This window comes from Heliangelus exortis, chromosome 2 (assembly GCF_036169615.1).
Source record: "Heliangelus exortis chromosome 2, bHelExo1.hap1, whole genome shotgun sequence".
Classification (NCBI taxonomy): Eukaryota; Metazoa; Chordata; class Aves; order Apodiformes; family Trochilidae; genus Heliangelus; species Heliangelus exortis.
The window spans coordinates 79,335,626-79,354,241 of NC_092423.1; the positions used below are offsets into that span (position 1 = coordinate 79,335,626).

The window sequence follows — 18,616 nt, forward strand, 5'->3', positions numbered from 1 at the left end:
TTAGACATGTCTTTTAGCAATGGATGAACAGTCTAAGGAAATCATAACTTGATGTAATGTTTAAAAGAGATAATACTCCAGCCCTTAAAAAAACAAAGAATCACTCCTTAAAAAAAAAAAAAAAAATCTGTCTAAATAAACTGCTCAGCTCAATGAACATATTTCCTAAGCTGAAAAGAAAGGACCTGTAATGCTTAACACCATTTTATGCTTAATACCAATTTTCTGTGAGTTAAAAGCCAGGTCTGGTACTCGGCTGTAGCAGTACCCCTCACAACAGCGCGCTCTGCTTACACCGGCAGTAAAATCAAAGGCTTCCAAAAGAGTGAACTTTCAACTCCGTGCCCGTGATGCTGAGCGATACAGGAAGTAACTTGCATAGCTTTTATTTAAAGAAACCTGCTCCTTGTGCCCACTCCTTTCGTTTTTCTGATTTAGCACTTCCTTCTGGGATCACATCCAGTGGCAACGTGATCAGCCTTGTGACTTCGCCTCTGCTGCGCTGCACACTCCCGTTGTGCTGAAGGTATGTCTGGGGGGTTCTTGGGGTTTTCTAGACTGCTGTGCCTTTTCCTGGCACCTCAGAAATGGAAGATACTATTTGCATGTCATGCAGACTATGGCAAATTTAGAAACACCAAAACATTTTGATTTCCCTGACTGACAAATCGATCTGGCATACAAACCATATAAGCCATCACTGACCCCTGTAGGTTTGTGTCTGCAGGTCTTTTCCTCTGCTGCTCTATTTGCATCTTTAAATAGTTCATGTTTTACATTTTGCTTCACATTTTATCAGGTAATGTGAAATATTTGCAATAAAAGCTTTTAAGGATATAAGGACTAGTAAGGGCAATGTGTTTTTATTTCTAGAGTTTCGAAATATGTTTCTCTAATATTCAGTTGCTGGTTTTGTTATATTTGTCTAATCAAAAGGAAATATTTTGTGGATTGAAAATTAGTTATCAGCTCTTTCCCATTACATAGTTAAACTTCATTTTGTCTTATAATTATTAATTTATAATTATAATTATATAGATTCATTTTTCCTGCTAGACTTATTTTAAATTAGAAGTCCTATGTGCGAGACTACATGTGGAAAAAACCAACCCACCTAAAGTAGACGATTAGTATAAATGTGTGCCCAGAGTTATTACAGCTTTCAAATAAGATACAGCTTTTCTTCAACTGATCTGTGAAAATGAAATCTCCCCAGACCTGCAGTCCTAGGCCTGCTGATACTGCTGGGTATATTTTCAGTTTTAAAGTCTGCAAATCCAGAACATCTTGGTCCCTGGAAATCTGTGCAAATCTTCCAGCTGTAGGATTATTTGCTTTTTTTTTTTCCTTCTTTTTCTTTTTTTTTTTTTTTACATACTAGAGCAGCTTCTTTAGTACCACAACCTTGTATGTTACACCAGCTCAGGGACTGTTCAGTAACCTGCTTTTTCCTATTTCTTTCTGTGAATATATTTGGCATAGTAAAGTTTGAATACCCATGTTTCTTAACTAGCGATTTTTTTTTACTCTACACAACTTATCTATAGCCAGGTTATTAAAGCTTGATCTGAATTCTTTCCATGTTTTTAAATAATCTGTGCATATTCAAATGTTACTAGAGTAATTTTTCCACAATCCGAAGTCAGCTCACCCCGCTGCTTAACGTAAGTTTAGCTGCATAAAATCATTAACTTGAGACCAATGAACTACATACATTTCTGTTAGTTTCAACAGGCATTTTTTGACCCTTGTGAAATACTTGTTTATTTTTTTTAAGCAATAGCTTGTAAAAAACTAGGCATGCCCTACTGTTACGTCTCACAAAACATTTGGCTCAACTTAAGGATATTTTCCTTATGTTCAGTTTTCTTTTTTCCTATTTTGAGGTTTGAGTGCATTCCTTATTTAATATTTAGACACATGATTTTATACTCTAGCTTTCACTGGCTTATTTTTATTGGCACCTTCCCTAAGTGTCCTCCTTTAAAATTCTGGGATATCTGATGGTTTTAAAAAATAATTCTTGACATTGAAAAGGTCAGCTATGGAATATTATAAGTCTCTGGGGGAAAATAGCACTATTAATCTCAGTGCAATTGTATCTTTCTACACAGTAGCTGTGGGGTTTTTTTTTGTTTGTTTGTTGAGGGTTTTTTAATTACTTTTTTCCCGTTCAAAATGCTGAAGTAATATCCTAAGGGTAGACACAAGATGAAGAGTGAAAGAACTGGCTTGGTCTCTGTTTAAATAACTTGTGATGGTTGCCTGGCTTGTTGATCTTAACATTATTTTCAATGTAGGACACAGAAGCCCTAATTACCTACCAGGTGCCCCGCTGGAGATTTTGCAAGGTCAATAACTCTAATTAGATGTAATTTTTGATCACGTATCAAAAAATCTTCAGAGGGCTTATTGACTGATGTTGCATTTCAGATCTAAAGATCATCAACATGTTCACAATACTACTATAATGATTCAAAAATTAGATAACCACCGATGCTGCTGAATTTTGGTCTTTTTTGGTATGGTATGCTGGGATTCTCACACCTGGGTGTTTTTTATTCTTTAGTGTCACATATGGCTAATGAGTCGAGGCCTTGCCCATGTGATATTGGAGACAGGTTTGACTATGGAGGCCGTGGCCTGGAAGTACAAATTGAGCACATCAAGGCGTATGTTTGCAAACCACCTGCCAGCACAGGCAAAGCTGTGATTGTGATTCATGATATATTTGGATGGCAACTCCCAAACACCAGATACATGACTGATATGCTTGCAGCTAATGGATACATGTAAGAAATACTTCTGTGCTCAAAGAATCTTTTTCATAAGAAAGTTTGTTGGACAAACTACGTCCTCTTTTTCTTTTTACTTTCTTTTTTTTTTTTTTCCTCTGCTTCTTAATGTAAGCCACATAAACACAAATAATTTCTTAGGTTTCACTTACATGTTTCACTAAAGAGTTTCCTGTTTTTTCCTGAAAGTCATTCCATGAAGGTGAAATGTGCCAGCTTCTGCCAAAGAAAGAAACAAGTTTCCAGATAGGTGAAAAACATACTGAGTAGCCTCTTTCCTGTATTACTGGATTAGCGTTGCTTCTGGCCCAAACGTATGCATCATGTAAATGGTAGGAAACCACTATAGATTTTCACTTGCAGTTAACAATTTGAGTAATTAATTAATTAATTTGAACAGGACAAAACCTATCTGTAAGTTATGCTAAATTTCCTTATTAAACATAAAAAAATAACAGGGTTGCTTGCGTAATGCTTTGATGCAGATAAAATTCTATGCATATTCAACAAGATTAATTTCTTGTGTAATATACCTGGACTTCCCTTTAATCCTTTCTCAATATTGTTGCATGGGCATAAGATGTTTTCTTTTTTCTTGCAGAGCCATCTGCCCAGATTTTTTTGTGGGACAAGAAGCCTGGAAGCCTTCTAATGACTGGGCGACTTTTGATGAGTGGCGGAAAACCCGAAATGCCAGCAAAATAGACAAGTACAACCATTGTTCCTTGTCCAGAGTGAACATCCTGCTTTCATAGGAATTTGTGCTTCAGTAAAGATGCAGGATTAGATCTTAAGTTATCAATGGCTCACGTATAGCTGGATGTCCACAGAGAGAAATTTTCTGCAGCTGGCTGATCCAGCTCATGGTTATGTGAGGAGTGCTTTTTGGAGAAAAGTAGAGCTTTGAATATATCAGTCTCCCCAGTGAGAGATAGTTTACCTAGACTCACAAGTGATAATGGGATGCTCTTGTCTGGCTCTGCACCTCAAACTTTTATCTGCATTAACCTATAAGAAAGCTATTGCCATTTGTGAAGTTTATTGGACTGCTTTTTAGTAACAGTGATCTAGGAAGACTGATTTTCTCCTTCATGTCATCCCATGGAGTTTCTCTTTTATTTTAGAAATGAGGAACAGTAAACTAGAATTGTGGGTTCACCCCAGCCAGCAGCCAGGCACCTATACTGCTGCTCATTCACTCCCCTCAGAAGGGACAGGCAAGAGAATAAGAGGAACAAAAGCAAGAAAACTCATGGACTGAGATAAAGACAGTTTGATAAGTGAAGGAAAAGAAAAACCGGGAGTGATGCAAAGACAATCACTCTCTGTCCCCTACAAGCAGACTGATGCTCAGCCAGTCTGAGCAGCAGCCAACTTGGAGGCCTGGGGAATAGAGATAGAACCTTAATTCACTTTCATCTATGTGTCTCAGAGAAGTTGATGTCATCCTGAAGTACCTAAGTGAACAATGTGGTGCAAAGAAGACTGGTGCCATTGGGTTTTGCTGGGGTGGAGCAGCAGTACATCATCTGATGCTGAAAAACCCTCATTTAAAGGCAGGAGTGTCCCTCTATGGTAAGGCTTAACTGTATATTATGTTCTGAGCAGACATGACCAGGGCAGAAACTTATTCTGTAGGATTATTACTGTAACAAAATCCAGTGGGATATCTTATGGAAGAAGGTGATTTTATTCTACAAAATCTTTGTATAGGCAAATAGGCAATTTGATTTTGCACACTCACGTTTTTGCCCCTAATCATAATCAGAAAACTCTATGTCTTCAAGTGCCATGGCCAAAATTGCTTCTGTGGAATGTAGCATGCAAGAGACACCAGATGCCAATGCTCCACTATGGCTCAGGTTCCTCTTGTCTGGGGATGCCAAAATGGTTTCTGGGCACAACTTTTACATCTTTTAGGAGCCAGCAGTTACCATGAGGTAAATGAGATGTTTGCCACAGTATCTTATTTACTTCATTCTGCATAAGTCTTGGGGCAAGTTGCTTCCCACTGTCTGGTTTTCATTCTTTGGAAAACCTGTTTGAGACACATCTGTACTCTACTGACCTGTTGGGCTAACAGGGAAAGACACAGCAGGAGTGATAGGCTACAAGTGCTCTGCTGATTTCTTGTTAGAGTGCAGGGTCTTTTGACAACGAGTCATCTGGGCTGGGGGCTGCACAGGCTGCAGACCTTCAGGTAATGACATGAACATTTATTCCTCAATATAACTCCCAGCAGTGGCTCCTTGTTACTAATAAGAATAATTAAAAAACTATTTTAACCCTTGCATGCTCATACTTCCATTCTTAAAGCACTTATACTTTAAGTGCCTTTAATATTATAATAATAACTAAAGTATAATATTATACTTTATAACCTTTAATATTTTTTATATAAAACTCTGTACTTCTATATAATTCAAAGATGTGTATATCCACTTATGGTGAAAGGAAGTTTCCAGGAAGTTTATGGGTACTATTTTTCTTCACTGATTTTCTGATCAGCCAGTTCAATGATGCTGCTTGTGATTTTTTTTTCTTTTCTGTTTGTAATAATTTTAACAATCAAAAGAGTGGCCAGGATAGTAGCTAGTTTTACGGTTAATTAAACGGTAAATTAAAATACATTTGAATAGTCAAAATTACAATACCAATTTGTTATGAATTTATATCAGTATAGATGTACGTGTACTGAAATCCTAACCATGTATCTGGAATGAAGAATATTTACAATTATATTAAAAATGGCCATGCCAGGCTAGAGGCAAGCAGCTCTGAAGTGTTCGGCTTTCACAGGGCCTGGTCTTGGACAGAAGCCAGAAGCAGGTGCAAGAAAACCACAGGAATGGGGCAAATGTAATAATTTTTCTCTGACTTCTTCAAACAGACCTGGTCTGTCACCTATAATGACAGCTGTTATCACAGGATCTCACAAAAAAAGGGATTTTTAAGAAGCATGTGTTTAATCCCTTACAAGTTGACCAGCTCTAACTGGTCAGAATGTCTTTTATTTTGGCTGCATAGCTTTAGTAGGGATTTGACCACTTTAAGTATCATTATTCATTGTATATGCCTCTTTCTTCCCTAGGAGTGATCAAGTTCTTTGAGGACAGCTACAGTTTACTTCATCCCACCTTCTTCATTTTTGGTGAAAAGGATGATATCATCCCATTGGAACAGGTGAATTTACCATCAGAGATATTTTTCTTATTCATGTTATTCATGCTTCTTTTGTGAACTGATATTTAATTATGAGAAAGCAGAAAAACAATTTGCACTTTTCTTCCTTTCACTAGCCTTTACAGTAAAGTTTCACAGTGACATTAAAAAAAAGTTTTCTGCTGCTGCTCCAAATTATGGATTATTTATATATCTGAAAGTTCTTAGGAGAAAAAGTACAAGAATCCAAAGGAGGACTTTTTTTAAGTTTAAGATGGAGGACACTCTTTAATCAAACTGATGGTGCATAAAAACAGCAGAAAGCCACCACTTGTACCAGGGGAATCACTAATTGCAGGAGAATGAAAAAATCCTGTGATTGTCCTTTTCCTTCTCCATCTCCTCCTTCCTTACTGTCCCGCAGAGCTTCTCCTTTCTGGTACTTTGTCAGCAGCCTTTGTAGGGAGCACAGGTGGAGAATAACTGGAGAAAGATTGTTATCTACCAAGGGAATCAAAGAGGAAAACATACTTGTGTTGAGTGGTGTTGGCTTTAATTTTCCTGCCAAAAGTGCCAGTAGCTTTGAACTGCCAATATGCACCTCTCCTCCCTCAACTTCAGATAAATTCAAAACCTTGCCACTCTATTTTTTTTTATTTTTTTTTTTTTTAATTCTGTGAGGTCTATCACCAGCAACTTGTACAGTGATGAGTACATGCTAGCCTTCTCATGACACTCCACAAAAAGTGGTTTTGCCTTTACAGGTATTATTACAGTAACCCATATGCTTTTTTTTTTTGCAGTCAAATAAAGAAAGTGCAGTAACAGAAATGCATAGAAGAGAAAACACGGCAAAGACACACTGTGTCTGCCTCCCAGAAAAGTAAAAAACCAGAAAAATTTGAAGACTGGAAATACATAATATGTTAACTCGGTACTCAGCTAACATGGAACATTCTGTTTTACAGGTCACCCTGCTGGAGCAAAAGCTAAAAGAAAACTGTAAAGTTGATTATGAAGTTAAAATATACCCCGGACAGACGCATGGGTTTGTACATCGCAAAAGAGAAGATATCAATCCTCAAGATAAACCTTTTATTGAGGAAGGAAGAAAGGATATGATCAACTGGCTAAATAAATATCTTTAGCATAAATAAATGTCCACAAAATAAATCAATTGCTTTAAGAAATAATAAAATAATATAGACAAAGTTGATTAAAATATTCTTAAAACCATAAAATATTTTGTAGAACTCTTGCAGTAGCTTTTCAAAGGCTGAAAGCTGTGAACATAAAGATTTTTAAAATAGATCTTGTGTACCTAAAAAATATTAGAATCTTATCTGGCCTATTTAATAGAATCTAAAAGTTTCATTTTTTTATATTAATATCAATATGATAAAAAAGTCACAGTAACTCTGACCACACTTGAGAAATGCTCTCCTAAAAGTAGAGTTTAGAGCTTTTGAGCTATGAGATTTTCAGCTACAAGATTTTCAGCTTTGAGGTAAACTAGCTAACAGCTCAGGGCAGGTTAGAAGTGCAAGGTTAGGTGATCCCTTCAGATTGCTTGAACAGCATGAACGTCTTTGAACTTCCACCTCAGGTCCCACATACTCAGTCGTCCTTTCACCTCAAACCTTTTCTTTGTGTCACTCCTTCCCCTTCCACTGTGTCCAATGTACTGTGTATTTCCCATGAGAAAGTAGTTCTTCCTGCACCACACTAAGTTGATATTACAGAAGTTCTCATGGCCTTCAAAAAGATTTCATGCAGATCTCTGAGGTAAAAGTGCAAAAGCTTTTCTTGCTCTGTGGCTCATTCCCTTTCTCTGTGGCTCATTCCCCTGCTCTGCACTTAGTGCTGTTGTCAGGTTTGGGCACTGCACATCGTGTTCTCATCTCCTTGCTGCTTGATTTCAGGAGAGCTGAACCTGTTCTTAGTGGTTCTATCTGGCCCAAGAAAGCCATGCTGATAAAAACAGGCTTTCCACTTGGGAGGTGAGAAGTGCTGTGATCCTGCCCTGAGGCAGCTTCCTGGTGGCCTGCAGACAGAAGGAAGGGCTGGAGAGTGACTTCCATGAATCCTGCCAGCTCTGATGTGGTTCTGGACTCAATATAGAGGAGAGAGAGTTTCACATGAGACATGAATCGCAGACACCTCCATTTACTGGTGCAGGCAGTGTGCCCCTGCAGCTCTGGGGTAAGGGGAGGGACACACACAAACCTTCCCAGGAGAAAGCAGTGTGGGGGTGTGCTTCATGTCTGTAAAGTGTGAATTCAGTTCCCAGCTGTGGATTCCTGCCCAGTTTATCAGGGTTGCTATAAGAACAGACAGAGGTGATGAAATTGAATTCCTTAAAACTATTGCCTCACTTGGATTTTAAACAAAAGAGCCTTGGTTTCTCGGAAGGTAGTATCTTGGCTGGCAAATAATTCCAGATTGGTTTTAATATGTGAATAAACAGATGTTTCAGGCAATTGGGCTAAGTTTGAGAAATTTCTCCTGAGACAGGGCAAGGCTGTGAAACTGAGCAGTATTTTGTAAAAATAAATTATCCATGGAGAATTGCTGTAGGACAGGTATTGCATTTCATTACGTATTTGTTTTTGCAGAAATATAGCTGGAAAACTCAGAATTTTGTACATTAACATTTACTAAAAAGCACGCACACACATATTCTCAAACCTTGATTTGAGAATGTCCTGTGTTCAGAGAGCAGGTATATAGGTCAGACATAAGTTTGTAATGTTCCATTTAACCACACTTAGCAGCCTTGATATAAGGTAAATGAGCTGCTGGAAAAACACCAGGGTAGACATAACAGATGAGTGTAGGGATGATCAGGGGACTTCTTGCAGGTGCTTTTGTTCCCCTGGGCATTCTGATGTTTTGTCCATTCCTTTGATAAATTAAAACATAATAAAACAAAAAAAAAAGTTAATTCCTCAGTGCTAATTGCTTCTTCTACATTTCTAGAAAATCTGAATGGCACAGAGGAGACACACTGTTGCACTGAGCAAAATAGGGTGGTGTGGATTTGTTGGTTCTTTGTGTTATTTAGGCTGCTGGCAGGCCGGTCAGCACACAGAAAGCCTGAACCACTTGTGCAGGGGTTGTCAGAGGATACAGGAGGGAATTGGATTAAGGACATGTCAGACACAACTGAGATGCAGGAGATCAGGAGGCCTGAGGGATGGAATGAGTGTAACCCTGAGGGTATGTTGAGCTGAGATCCTATCAGGGACAATCCTGTGGTACATTTGGGAGAACCTAAAAGAGCCCTAATCTCACTTTTTGTAAATGGAGTGGGATTTTGGTCACCAAGAAAGTGTTACACTGAGGAAGGCTCATGGGCTGCATCCAAGGAATCCTTGATGGTTGAGTGAAGAAAGATGTTTGGATTTAAGTGGAATAAGTATCCCAGAGGAAAACCTCAGGAACTGGAGATAAATGGGACAAAGGCCATGGTGGAGATCAGAGTCCTGAAGAACAAGAGTGAATATTCTGTCCTCTGTTGATAATCTCCTCTTTATAAGATTGAGGTCCCTTATATCAAAGGGCATTCTAAACCACATTTTTAATATATACCACTGGACCCTTTCTTGGAAGCTGAACTCCAGGTCTGGATTTCTGCTCTCTACCACAAGTATTTTGGAAGCATCTGAGCAGTTCTTCCTCAGCTGCACTGGAATTATTCAGCTGCCACCTTTGGCTCTGCTAGGTCTTGTAGGGGTTTTATGAATTTTTGTTCTTTGAAAGATGCTCTAGCAGTTAAATGATTGCTACTCAGGATTACTGAAGCTTCAGGGCCAGAAGAATGACCAGAAGTTGTAAGTGATAGACATCAGCTTGGGGAACTGATGGAAAACATGGTAGAAGTGACTACACCTATAGATTCAGCTCCAGCTCATCTGAGGGGCTTGTTGTAACTCACTGTGGCCATGTCCACAGGCATACTCAGCTTGTTATCTAGCTCTGTACTTGCCTACCTAGACTAGGTTTTAGTGAAACCAGACTTTGTTCCTGTAGCTAATGACATTTCAATGCTTTTTACCACAGACAGTGGGTGGTAGCTTAGCCCCTAGAAAGGTGCACTGAGGGCGCCATTTTTCAGGGAATCAGATTTGTCACAGGCACACAAAACAACCTAGCTTCATTTTGTTTAAGATAATAAAAAATAAAGGTAGACCCAGAAAGAGTACTTTGCTGCAGAGCTCCCAGGGGAAAAGTGATGGGAATCTGGTGTCTGACTCCTCTTTATTCCTCCAGGAACCTTCCTCAGCACATTTTACTCATTTGCCTGTTTCTCATCTGTGGCATTGGAGTATATAAAAACTCCAGAAAATAATAGAACGCTTAATTTCAGAAAGTGGAGGGTGGAACGGGCTAGTAAAGTTCCAAAACAAAGTTTTCCTTTCAGACCACAGAGCAGATGGTGGCACCTGTGGCAAAACATTTCCTTCCCTTCCTCCCACTCCCATATTAAGAGCTGGTGAGGAAATTTTGCAAGTGGGTTGGTAGTTTTCCATGGACTTCAGCAAAACTATGATAATGTTATTTGTTAAGGGGACTGAAAACTATTCCAATTGTACTATTAAACTGTTCTTCAGCACTCAGGTGCTGAGTTTACAGATTTGTGAAGATTTCTTTAAGGTTCTTTCTTTTTTTTTTCCAGAATCCTTAGAAAATTAAGGAAGTTGCCAATATACCTCAGATGGGTAGCTAACCACAAGTAAAAAAAAAACATGTCCTTCACTCAAACAACAATGTGACATGAAATGTTATTGCTTCCTCTGACTCCTTTGAGGAAAAAACAGAAGGTAATTTTCAGGCACTGGTGTTTGGAATTGGAAAGGGGGGTGAGAGGGTGTTCCACTTTGTTGTACATACTTGCACACACTGTAGTTTGTAGGGCTCTGTGATGCTGCTTCAGAGAGCAGTGAGCTGCTGTCACCCTCCCCATCGGTGGAACTGTCACTGTGAGCAGCTGCCTGCAGCATCTAGCAGTTCAGGGCAGATTAGAAGTGTAAGGTTAGGTGATCCCTTCAGATTGTTTGAACAGAGTGAATGTTTACCATTGTCCCAGGCTTTCCCTGTTTTGTTCACCTAGATGGTTTGACTTGAACTTTGCTCAGATTTTTTTTGTTGTTGTTGTTGTTCTGAGAGACACAGATAGCTTGCGACAAAATTAAAGGGGCAGGCTCACTTCTGTCTTTTACCCTCTACAGAGGAAACAAAACCTCTGGGTCCACAGGGCAAGTTAATGTAGAGTCCACCATGCTATACCAGTAGCAGGAAGACAAAGAGGGTTCACCAAAAATCCTTGCAGACTGAGGGACTGGAGACCAGCCTGAGCCTTGGAATTTTCCAGCTGGCTCAGATGCTGCTATTTGCTATTCCCATGATACCTTCGATAGCATCTGCCTGATGCACTAATGATGAGATGCACCATTCACCACTCAAGAGAAGGATTAGGACTCAAATCACCATTCCAGCTTGTCACTCACCAAGGAATTAAAATCTTCTTTGAATGTGGAATTTACTGATGCCATGGGAGAATCTGAGATGAAGGAAATCATGCTTAAAACATGAGATCACTGAAAGAAAATAATGCATTAGCTGGAGAGCTTTCAGCTTTTCAATCTGTGGCTGAAAGCCACTGGGCAACGTTACACAGAGGCACCTAATTCATGCTCCACCCAGATCATCACAAATATCCCAGCCATTTCCCCCTCTGAAGGAATAGTGTAGTATAGTGCAGGGACCCCAAGAGATGGACAGTTTTAAAAGAATTTATATGGCCAATATGGAAGTGTTTTTGACCTGTGTCTTTCTTAATGCAGGAAAATAACTACTTAATATCCTGGTTTTATCACTGACACCTGTCCCCATTCACAAAGCTGGGTCAGTGGCTCTGGGGAAAAGCACTTTGAATTTCACATGAGAAAAAGAATGATGCTGTTAGTTTACTTCAGAGAATTTATACAGATGGGAAGACCAGCCTCCTGTTGTGCAAGCCTATGACCCCTGCCAGCTTAGCTGTGCTGCTAGGTTTTTCAACAGAAGAGACCTAGTACTGAACTAAATATGCACAATGGTGAAGAGCAGCAGTATCACTTAGCTGAGGAAACTAGATGGCTGGACAACGATACACAATCATTCTGAGTACACTGCATTCCTCTGGAAATTACTGTTTTTAAAAGTCTGTGGAGAAACCTCCCATACCCCCATTTTTTTTTCAAAAACTGTCATTAGAATCGTCCAGGAAGTAAACTCCTAAAAAAATTGACTGTCAATTTAAGTTCTTACTATTTTGTGTTGATTGTGTTGAGGGTGACACTGACTTTCCCCATGTCATCAAATACTATTCTGATGGCAAGGAACTTGAATGATCCCACAAAACTAAGTGGTTGGGAATAAAAGTGTCATATGATCTTCAACATAGATACACGTAAGATAATACATTTTGGGAAAATAATCCAGCACATTCCTACACGATGCTGATCTCAGACCTAATTTCTGCAGTTAAACATCAGGAAGGAGATCCTGGAGTTGTCATTTATTACCCCATGCAACGAGGTTATGCAGCAAAACCTCTAGGCATCTTGATCTTGAGCAATGGGTGATGTTCTGGTCTCAAGAAAGACAGACATAATGGAGTTTGAAAAGGCATAGGGAAAGGCAGCTACAGCAATCAAGGGGTGAAATGATTTCTTTATGAGGAACTATGGAAAAGGCTGCAGATCTTCAGTTGAGAAAGAGGAAGACTAAATGAAAATTTGAGTGAAGTTTATAAAATCTTGAAGGTGGTAGACAGAGCAAATACAGATATGTCTTTCGCTAAATTCTTCAATGTGAAGTTGAGTGCTTTCCTCAGTTACCAAAGAATTGTTTTCTAAAAGGCTGGCTCAGTGCCCACTCCTCTGATACCATCCCACGGACAATGCATTCACAGGTTGCCCTTGGGTAGCAAAAACCCATAACACAGCATGCTGCTGCTGCAGCCACTCCTTCTCCAGCAACCCTGCATCTTGTCAGGCCTCTGTTCCACCCACAAGGCAAAATCACTCCCATCTTACCTCCTCAGCCCCTCTGCACCCTGTCACCCTGTCAGGGAGTCTAGCAAGACAAACCTCTTCTATGGATGCAGTGCTCCAAGATCCAACCAGGTGTCCCAGTAGAATCTCACAAGTGGAGGTCTGACTAGCCTGGATCAGTGCTACTGCTCTGAAGGTAGCTAACCACTCTCTGGCTACACGAGGTGTGAGCCTTTTATTGGCCCCCTAATCCTGCTCATGCACAGTAGGGGCCTGCCCTAATTAGGCACAGGTGGGCTTCATACGAGGTCAAGCCCACTACCTGGCAATTAGTGGCACCTGGTTGCCTCATGTCACTACAGGGAGAGGCTGCAAAGGTAGCAACCTATCCCAGGACAGTCACTTGACAGCTATTCAAACAGCAGCTATGGGATTGTTTTGGGAGAAATGGTTGTAGGGCCATGGAGCTCATTGCTTTGCTGGCTTTGCCCATGGGGTGCTGCAGCATGGTCATGCCATCACAGTAATTCACTACTTGAATGAATGAGAACAGCTGAACAAGATTAGAATAAAACACTGTCTAATGCTCTGTCCCAGATGTAAGACCATCCAGTGGCAAATTCCTTGTGGAAGATACAAGAGCAAGGAAGTATGTAGTAAATCCCCCAAATAGTCTCCTAGCCTCTAGCAGTCTTAGACAGATGTTGACTCTTTCTATTTAATTGTGCTTTTCCTCTGCAGCATCTCCATCCAGTTATTCCATGAAACCACATAATTGTTTATTACCCAAGCTCTCCTCAGGCAAGGCATCCACCGCTGAAGGCCTGCTGCCTAAGGAAGCTTTGTGTTTGTTTTGGACCTGCCTCTAGTTCTTAGATCTTGTCTTTTAAAGAGACAGTGAACAGTGATTTATTTTCATCTCTTTTATTCCCCTCAAGGTTTTATTATGCCTGTTTACTATTGCTATTACAGCTTCTCTTCTCTGTCACCTTTTGTCATACAAGGTGGCTGTGTTGCAGGCAGCACAGAGCCCATATCACTGGATATCTTTCAGAGAAAACCGGACAAAATGTTTTTTCCAGGAAACACCTTGGCTGAAGCAATCCTGGGGTGGATGCTGGGAACCATGAACTGGCCTCAAGAGGGGCCTCCTTACAACGTTATGATGCAATGTCCAAGCCAGCACCAGAACCCAACTAACACATGCCCCTAACGTGCACCCACAAGCTCTTCCAGAGCCCTGGCCATCCAGACCTATAAGAAAACAAGTGCTTCTTCTGACACCCCAATGGGGGGGTGTTTCCCTCCCAGTTTTGCGGATGGACCCAGGTGAAGCCCATGTGCAGTGAGACACCTACACTGGGGGCAATGTCCCAGCAGCAGCTGTCCCTGGGAGATGGATGGTGGAACATGCTTTGCAGGGCACTGGCTGACTACCCCATGCAGATAAGGCTGTAGAAATGAGGCGATGAGCAGAGGAGGGATCAGCTTTCCTTGGAAAGTGGGGTCGTCCTTTGCCTTCCAGCCCATTGCTAGAGGCATATATGAAGCTGCTGAAAAAATGAGTAGCGGGCAGGAACCATAATTTTGCCTTGCAGCAAGGGCAAGTGATGGCACAGACCAGCCTCATCTGGGCTTCCATCTGCAGCCATGAGACCAGGAGTCCCATTTCAGCTGAGCTCTGGGTCTTCAGTCCCTGGCTGAGCTGTGCCATGGTCTGTCTCCACCTCCTTCGTGGCTCTTCCTGGTCATAGTAACTCTCTGGACTCTTACACTAAGAAATGACTTCTTGGCTTGGCCTCACACCTGTGCTGCAATCACCAGACTGTGTCTGACAGTGGCTACCACCACTGGAAGTGACTCTGGCCTACAGATCCACTTCTCAGAAGGGGCTCTGGTGCAGTTTAGGCCCAGCTGGTACCTACCAGGCCTCTGCTGACTCACCCTTCACTCCCCCCTGCGGGAGAGGGAGGAGAAAATTCACCTAAAAGCTCTTAAATTGAGACAACAGGGAGGTTTTCACTACCCAGTTTCATTCAAGGGCAAAACCAGACAGACTCAGCTGAAAAAAAATATAATTTATCAGGAGAAAGAGAAAACACGACCACATCTTATTACCTTCCCCCCACCCCTCCCTTCTTCCCGGGCTGGGATCCCTTCCCTGCTGCCTCCCCCTCAGGGCACAGGGAGGGGCAGGGGGGGTTTAGGGTCAGTTCCCCACACGGTGTTTCTGCCGCTTCTTCCTCCTCAGGGGGAGGACTCCTCACAGCCTTCCCCTGCTCCAATGCGGAGCCCCTCTCCCGGGAGAGTCCTTCAGGAACCCCTGGGACACGAGTCCCTCCCACAGGTGCAGTCCCTCAGGCACAGACTGCTCCAGCCTGGGCTGCACACAGAGTCACGGCTGCTGCGGGAGTGGTCACCTCCTCTCACACGGGGTCCTACGTGGCTGCAGAAACACATCTGACCCACTATGGTCCTCCAGGGACTGCTCCACTATGCTCTTCCATGGGCTGCAGGGGGGCCATCTACATCACGGATTGTGGCGGAAATCTCTGCTTGCGCACCTCCTCCCCCTCCTTCCTCACTGACCTTGGTATATCTGCTCTGGCATTGCTCTCACCACCTCCTCCTCTCCTCTGCAGGTCTTTTTTTTTTTTTTTTTTTTTTTTTTTTCAGTGATGTTTTCCTTTCTTGAATATGTTATTTGCAGAGATGTACCCAGCTTCCCATATCTGCTCAGCCTTGAGCAGAGGCAGGGCCAGAATTAGAGCCAGTGAAGCTTCCAGCAGCTTCTCACAGGAGCCACCCTTGTCCCCCTGTCCTCCTTCTCCTGCTTCCAAAACACCCCCTCACTAACCCAAGATGGCTTTCAATCTGCTTTGTTACTTGCTGATGGTCTGGACTCTGCTGAATTCAGCTCCCATCCTTGGCCCTGCCCTGCTCCCATGCTGTGGGATCCTGTGGGACAAACCCTACCTGATGGCCCCTGCCCTGCCTGCCCTGTTACCTCCCTTTTCTTCTGGCTCCCTGTCACTTTGGAGCAGCTGGCCCCTCTCTCTTCCTTGACAGAAGAAAGCTTTCCCAGAAAAACATGTTCTCCCTTCCTCACCATCCAAGTCCTACTCTTCCCTTGCGAGTCCAGCCTTTCACCCTGCGAAGCCCCACCACAACCCTTCCCTCCCTAGGACCTGCCTCCAAGCCATGTAGATCCCAGCCAACAAAGCCTGCTGTGATGGCACCCTCTCGCCAGGCTAGGGTGGGTGCTGCAAGATGACCTACCACCCAAAGGCCTCAGCTGTACCTTTGCTTGCAATTAAGTCATTGAGCTTCAGGGAGAAGGCTGATGTGCATCCTGGATACTGGATATTGTCTGTTGTTTTAGGCTCTGGAGGACAAGCTGGGGGAGATCACAACAGAAAAGGTTAAAAATACAGGTATTGTGAGTCCCTGTCCCTGTGCTGGGGTGGAAGGCCACCATCCCATCATTGCTCCAAATCATTGGAACCAGTGCTTATTAATACCAATGTATCAGCGCTGCCTCTTGCAGCCACTCTGCACATAACACGCCCAACAGCAATATGAAGAGAGGATGCTGAAGTGGGACTGGGCAGGGTATTTTGAAGCAGATATGGCCGTGAGCCTCTGACCAGGGGGCTCTGCAGAAGCTGGGGAGCGTGGTTGAACAGCACTCCTGGGGAGCAGGGCCTGGGGTCAGCATGAGGGTGTTGTGTTAGCTGGCAGGCGAGGTGGGACATTGTATGGTACTGTCAGGAAAGCAGCCAGCAGATTCCTCAGTGATGGGGTAGCGCTGAATGACTTCAGAGCACAAATGGTCTGTGCAGCTGGTGGACTTCTCTGAGCACCCTGATTATGCTGAGGAGAGCTCAGGGCCCCAGCTTTCCATCCAGGAGGCAGCCGTCACCCTGTAGCACCCTGAAGATTGGCTTGCCTTGCCTGCTTACTGAGGCTGGAGAGGAGGAAAATGTTGGCAGCTCACAGAATTATTAATATGAGAAATAGGAAAGCATTGGGGAAAGTCAAAGAGCTATTCCCACTCCAGAATGAGGCACAAAGCTGGTTCTAAAAAGGGCAGAGCGAAATTGAGTGCTGGAAATGAAGGGATCATGGCTACTCTGAAAAGCTGTTTATGGTCAGTTTGAATATATATATAGATAACCTGAGTATTGCCATATGCTACAACGTTAAAAGAGCAGTGCCATTGGGCTCGATGGCCCTATTTCAGCAGCTTTCTCTTACATATGTCCTCACTGATTAGTGTCCTTACCATCCATACAATTTAATTTCAAAGAGCACTCTCTTGGGTCCAAATGGGCATCAAATCTTCCATTGCCCTAGATGCTGTTGGTGCCTTCAGTAGTATGGAATAGAAACTAAAGAGCCATGAACAGACATCTTCACCCAACTCACCTTCTCTGGCAGCCACCAATGTCATTATCCAGGGATATTGTAGAGAAAAGGGTTCACACTAAGGACAACAGCTGAGAAATAGTGCTGCTAGTGGTGTGTTGGAGCAGTCAGTCCCCTCAGTGGCTCTTTAGGTAGTTGCTGGAGTCCTGTAGATTTCTCTGTGATGGAGCAGTGATCCTGTTTCAACCATATATCTGATATTGTCTGAATCTGAGCACTCACTAACAGGAATTCAAACCAGATCCTTCAGAGCTGTGTGTACCTGAAGAACTGCTGCTGCTCTGGTGGGAGTGAAATGGGCTGTTGTGTGTATGCCAAGAAAGGGGGATAAGAGAAGAGAAGGAAGGACTAAGGAGGTGTGGGAGAGTCATTCTTGACTAGTTCCCTTCACTGCAGCTGCTCTGGCCCAGCTGTTCCACGTGCAGTTTTCACTGCTATGCCTTTGAGACACCTGCTGCCACATCTGGATATCGGGCATGTTCATGTTCCTTTATTTTTCTGCGTGGTGCCTATTCTGAGCCAGAATTGCAAGGGACAGGACATTTATTTTGCTAAACACAACAATAATTCAGAGGAGGAAAAGAATGTATTTTCATAAAGCATCAAAGGTATCATAGGCCAATGCACTTGCTGTGCATCTGTGGGGGCAGTCCAGTGCCTCTTGCCTTATTGTTCCTATGTGGGGCAAAGTCCTGAGTGACAATTTCTTGGTGTAATTCCCATACTTCATGAGACCAAACATGACAGTTCAGTTCTGTACTGGAGACCCAAAGTACTTATGGGAGGTGTTCTGCTGTCCTCTGTTACAGTGCCATTTACCTCCGTCCTCTCAGTTTTCCTCACCATACTGTGCCCTCAGAGGGCTCACGAAGGCTAATCAGGTGCAGATAGTGGCAACTATCAGTAGAGACACTGGCAACAGGGAGGCATTGTCACTGCTGCACCCATCACTGGTTCCAATATACAAGCTGACTCATCTCCTTGTGAACAGCCCCCTGTGCTTCAGACCCCAGATCTAGGACCTACCTGGTGTCAAAGGGGTTCTCAGGGGTTGTTTTCCTCTCCACAATCAAGTGGAAGGAAGAGGACTCTGATGCCGGAATATAGTCTAGCTGGAGGTAGCACAAACAGGTGAAACACCTGCAAGTCAGTGTAGTTACCACTAGTGATTTCACCTTCTCTGTAATAGTT

At 42.6% G+C, this 18,616-nt stretch overlaps 1 protein-coding gene across 2 annotated transcripts; it reads left to right on the plus strand.

Moving 5' to 3' along the window:
• The first annotated feature begins 371 nt into the window (after positions 1–371).
• Positions 372–7,179, plus strand: LOC139792831 (carboxymethylenebutenolidase homolog). 2 transcript variants are annotated; one of them, XM_071736684.1, is made up of 7 exons: positions 372–526; positions 2,570–2,792; positions 3,397–3,504; positions 4,228–4,370; positions 5,887–5,978; positions 6,761–6,840; positions 6,926–7,179. In XM_071736684.1, the coding sequence occupies exons 2-7, from the start codon at positions 2,578–2,580 to the stop codon at positions 6,948–6,950; spliced, it is 663 nt and encodes a 220-aa protein (XP_071592785.1). In that variant the 5' UTR covers positions 372–526; positions 2,570–2,577; the 3' UTR covers positions 6,951–7,179. The 2 variants fall into 2 exon arrangements, with proteins under 2 accessions (XP_071592785.1, XP_071592784.1); XM_071736683.1 differs by lacking the exon at positions 6,761–6,840.
• Positions 7,180–18,616: the final 11,437 nt, after the last annotated feature.

Bases quoted from the DNA above. Each gene is read 5' to 3' on its own strand.
- LOC139792831 (XM_071736683.1), top strand. From the start codon at position 2,578: ATGGCTAATGAGTCGAGGCCTTGCCCATGTGATATTGGAGACAGGTTT. The intron at 2,793-3,396 runs GTAAGAAATACT...TTTTTCTTGCAG, and splicing joins CTTGCAGCTAATGGATACAT to AGCCATCTGCCCAGATTTTT. The intron at 4,371-5,886 runs GTAAGGCTTAAC...TTTCTTCCCTAG, and splicing joins GGCAGGAGTGTCCCTCTATG to GAGTGATCAAGTTCTTTGAG.